We start from the raw sequence: 4,816 nt of genomic DNA on the forward strand, positions 1-4,816 counted from the left end.
ATCCTTCCAGAATTTAGTTCTCAAGTTAATGCCTAAATTCTTAATATAATCAATTCCCAACACCCAAAGATGATTTATACTTGCTTTTAATTCTGCCTCAAGTAAGCTGACCCATTTGGCTCTTGAATGTATTACCCGTCTTATCCAACTTGCCTTCAATGATGTAACAAAATCTTTATAATCTATCATCTTTAGACCACCATATCTGTAGTCTTGAATTATAACATTTTTCTTAATTTTATGATTCTTCTTATTCCAAAGGAAATTATACAAGTCTTTTTCAAAAGCACTTATTACTTCTTCACTGGGATTTGGTAAAGTTAGGATTAGATGGTTTAGTTTAGGAATTAATAATGTTTTTATTACAGTCAATCTTCCAAGAGAAGTGAGCTTTCTAGCTTTCCATTGTATCATGGTTTTCTTAATCTCTTCTATTTTTAATTTATAATTCATTTCTACCATTTCATCCAGATTAATAGAAAACTGAACCCCTAATAAATCGAAGGTTGTATTATTTGGATCAAACTTCCATCTCGAGTGATGAAACACTTCTTTTGAAAATTTCTTGCTTCCAATCCAAATCAGTTTTGTTTTTGTAAAATTTATCTTTAATCCTGAAATTGCAGCAAAATAATCTAATACTCTTGTAATTCCATGTAATGAGCTTGGAGAACCATCAGAAATAACAGAAGTGTCATCTGCATATTGTGATAACTTATACTCTTCACCATCAATGGTTATACCTTTTATGTCTTTATTTTTTCTAATCAAAATACCTAATATCTCTGCACAGAGTAAAAACAAGTGAGGGGAAATAGGATCCCCTTGTCTACAACCTCTCCCAGGACAGAAATATTTGGACACAATCCCATTTTGAATAACACATGATTTGATATTGCTATAGAAAGATTTTATCCAATTTCTAATTGATATACCAAAATTTAAAAAAACATAATGGTTGGTGTATAAAATTCCATGAAATTGTATCAAATGTTTTTTCAAAGTCGATAAACATTAGAAGACCAGGTATTTTTCTTAATTCAGCTTGATGCATGATATCGTATATTAATCTAATATTTTCTCCAATAAGTCTGCCTTTGATAAACCCAGTTTGGTCTCCATGTATTAACTTATCTAAGAAAATTGTTATTCTTTCAGCAATACATCCAGATGCTAATTTGTATACAACATTCAAGAGACTTATAGGACGCCAGTTTTTTAAAAATTGTCGTGGTTTTCCAGTTTTTGGAATACAAGTTATTACACCTAGATTGTTGGATTCAGAGAAACTTTGTTTTACGTACGAGTCATTTATTGCACGCGTCACAAATGTGCCAATATCTATCAAAAAAAATTTAAAGAATTCACAAGTAAATCCATCTGGACCTTGGCTTTTATCATTCTTCATTTGTTTAAGAAAATTAAGTACCTCCTTTTTTGTTACAGGGCCCTCTATACTTTGAGATTCCTCTAAGGACAACTTTGGGATATCATTATATTCTGATAGTTTTTCACTATAATTTTCATTGTCTAAAATATCTCTTTTTTTATATAGATTTTCATAGAATAATTTAGTTTCATTCAAAATGTCATACTGTTCAGAAACAATGGTTCCATTTTCTTTTTCTATTCTTGGTATCTGTTTACTTATATAGTTTCTAGATTCTAACTGACTAAAATATTTGGTATGTTTTTCTCCTTCATCAATCCATTTCATTCGAGATCGAATAACCTGTCCCTTCAATCTAGTCTTATGTATACCTTCAAGTTCTGATTGCTTCTTTGTAAGGGTTGCAAGTAAAATTTCCGTCAGATTTTGTTCTAAATATAGAATCTCTTTTTTCTAAATTTAATTCTCTTTCGATCATCTTTTTTTTTATATGTTGAATAAGAAATAGTCTTTCCTCTAATTTCCATAAGTAAAATATCTAAAAATAACTGGTCATTGACAGTAAAAAAAGAATTCATTATCGATACTACTAAGATTGACCATGTTGTATACTGGGCAAGCATATTAAGTTTTCACCTCATTTATTTTTTCCTTTATCAGTTTTATATAATCCTTATCTGTTAAAAGGGAATTGTAAAACTTCCAAAAACCTTTGCCTTTTACAAAGTTATTTATCTTTATGGACATTACAACTGGGGAATGGTCTGATCTGTAACTATTTTCATATTGAATACAAGTAGCAGAAGGGACCAATGATTCAGAGATAAGAAAAAAATCAAGTCTAGCCTGTTTTAAAGGTGTCTTTCTCCTCTTAGAATAGTGTCCAACTTGTGTATAGTTTTCACGAAACACATCTTTTAAATTTAACTTTTCCATTAAATTTATAACTTCCAATCTTGCTTTGGGATTATTTGAATTTTTATAGTTCATGGAGTCTATTTCTTTATCTAGAACTAAATTAAAGTCTCCTGCCATGATAATTTCCTGATTTGTATATAAATTTTTATCTCATTCATCAGATTAGAATAGAAAACTGGTGTATCTGAATTAGGTCCATAGATATTAACTAATATAAATTGTACACCCTCAATAGCATAGTCTATAACTAAATAATTACCATTTTCATCATTTAAATGTCTGTGAATATCTATTTCACAGTTATTATAAAACAGTATTGCTACTCCACGTGAATTTGACTTAAAGGAACTAAAAAAAGCCTGACAGCCCCACTGTGCTTGAATAATTTTTTCATCATCACTGAGTATCTTGTAGAAAATAAACATTACAGTTCTTTTTTCTTAGAGTATTAAAAACATCTTATCTTTTGTTTTTATCTCCGAGACCTTGGCGGTTAACTGTGAGTATTTTTAAATGGTTTTCTTTAGCCGTATCCATACAGGAACATCAACAAAGAATCAAAATAGTGCCCGTAGTAAAGAAAGAGAAGGAGAGAAATGAATACAAAAAAGAAAAAAAAATGTTGCATATTTACACAAACAAAAGGCTAAAGCTAAAGCCAGCCGATTGAACATATCTCCTAATGGAGAAAAGGAATAAGTCAATCTGTATTTACCTCAAGAAAGCAAAGGTAATTCCCAAAACAATTACTATCGGAAACGAATATTGCCGAGTAAAACATGAGTATGTATGGTTAACGTATGTTTTCCCGGAAAGTTAGTAAATGCAATAGTCTTAAAAAATAATCTTAAAAGAAGAAAAAAAAGAGATAAGGAAGGAAAAATAGAAATTTCACTTTTACGTATTGTACAAGATTTCTATTTACTGGGTTTTTTTTTTCAATGTAAAATATTTAGTAAGTGTGTCTAACCGCTTTTTTTGACAAGTTCACTCATAATTTCAAAGCGACGGGGTCCCAAATGCCTGGCATTTTTCCTCGAAATAATAATTGCAGTATTTGATGCTTCCGCACTAACAAGTACCTTCAGCATTCGACGCCCGGCTCCATACTCCCCGTTGTCACAGTAACCATCGTGAACTCGCCCCTGTGCATCTTTGAACCTATACACTAAAATGTTATGATTAGCACAAGCATAATCTTGATTGCGCAAGACGTTTTTGTACAAGTTCCTAACTTGTGCATATGTTTGAATTTCTGCAACCAACGATGTAAAGACATTCCCATCCTCTGTAACCGTATCAGTCTTATTAACATCAACTTCTTCTAGTTTCTCAATTTCTTCTCTGTCGAGCATCAGGAGGTCCTCGGCTCTTGGTGGTAGAACCTTATCCCGGTACACAGATCCATACGGGAATACGAGCTTGTTCCCCACATTTTTGTTTTCACATTTTCCTCTCTATACTTAGCATTTATCTCTTGCAGTTTATTTTTATTTTCATTAATTTGCAGATGAGTCTGCGGTGTGATATAAAACGGCATGTTGTCAGTGGTGCCATCTTCCCTCTTTTGGCGCATTGCTTGGAGAATAAGATCTTTGTCACTATAATTATGTATAATTATGTGTGACCTAGGCCTAGAGTTTCCTGTTGATCTCTGACCATTTCTGTGAATCCTGATAAAGCTAACATCCAAATTTAAATGCTCTTTGATCAGCTCACTCACTTTTGTACTTAGATCTTCCTGCTCTTCCTCAGCTAAATTATGCACAAGGATATTGTCCCTCATGGATCTACCTCTAAGGTCCACTATTTCATTCTACTGGTGGCTGACCCTTCTATCTAGATTAATTACGATAGATTTTAAGACCTCGAGTTCTTTTCGCAAATAATTATTTTCCAATCTCAAAGTTTCAATTTCTCCAACATTATCCTCGTGCTGTTGGCCAATGTATTTAATACGATCGTCTAGGCCATCTTCATCCCATAGATCTCTGTTCATGTTATTTACAGATTGTTGCAAAATGTTTATACTGTCCAATTTACCGGTAATTGTCCGAAGGCTATCGTGGATAGCGGACATCTGAAGTGACGCCCCACTGACTTCTGTCGAGAGGGTAGGATTACTGCGTGAACTGTTCTCATCCTTGCTGTTTTGAAATGGCATTATTTCTTTATATGTTTAACTCCCAAATCACACACAAAAACTTCAAAATTACCACAGAACTGTGCTTTAAGCAGAAATAAACACCTCTGCAAAGTTAAGGGAATCACAGATTTGTCTTTCCAGCGCAAATTGACTTAAACCCTCCTCGAAATTAAACCGTGACCACACTGGCCATTAGTCACGTGACCAGCACTAATTTTGATTCAAAGCTTACACGGAGACCACAAGAGGGTGCAGAAGGAGGACATTTTCTCAAATTTCCTCAATTCTTGTCGAATTTCGTAAATTTTGGAATACTTTTCACTTCGGGAAACATAGAGCTCAAGCTTGCCTATCTAAGATTT

At 32.9% G+C, this 4,816-nt stretch overlaps 2 protein-coding genes across 2 annotated transcripts; both read right to left on the bottom strand.

Moving 5' to 3' along the window:
* Window positions 1–3,273: 3,273 nt before the first annotated feature.
* On the bottom strand, window positions 3,274–3,663 carry LOC133176115 (protein IMPACT homolog). The gene has a single exon (XM_061311278.1). The coding sequence runs from the start codon at window positions 3,661–3,663 to the stop codon at window positions 3,274–3,276; it is 390 nt and encodes a 129-aa protein (XP_061167262.1).
* LOC133176116 (uncharacterized) lies at window positions 3,663–4,094 on the bottom strand. The gene has a single exon (XM_061311279.1). The coding sequence runs from the start codon at window positions 4,092–4,094 to the stop codon at window positions 3,663–3,665; it is 432 nt and encodes a 143-aa protein (XP_061167263.1).
* Between the last annotated feature and the right edge of the window lie 722 nt (window positions 4,095–4,816).

The sequence above is a fragment of the Saccostrea echinata genome, unplaced genomic scaffold, assembly GCF_033153115.1.
Source record: "Saccostrea echinata isolate AGI-Se365-2 ecotype Australia unplaced genomic scaffold, CSIRO_AGI_Sech_v1 ptg000066l, whole genome shotgun sequence".
NCBI classification, from domain to species: Eukaryota; Metazoa; Mollusca; class Bivalvia; order Ostreida; family Ostreidae; genus Saccostrea; species Saccostrea echinata.

Excerpts from the sequence above, each read along its gene's own strand:
- LOC133176116 (XM_061311279.1), bottom strand. The coding sequence starts at position 4,094 with ATGAGGGACAATATCCTTGTGCATAATTTAGCTGAGGAAGAGCAGGAA.
- LOC133176115 (XM_061311278.1), bottom strand. The coding sequence starts at position 3,663 with ATGCTCGACAGAGAAGAAATTGAGAAACTAGAAGAAGTTGATGTTAAT.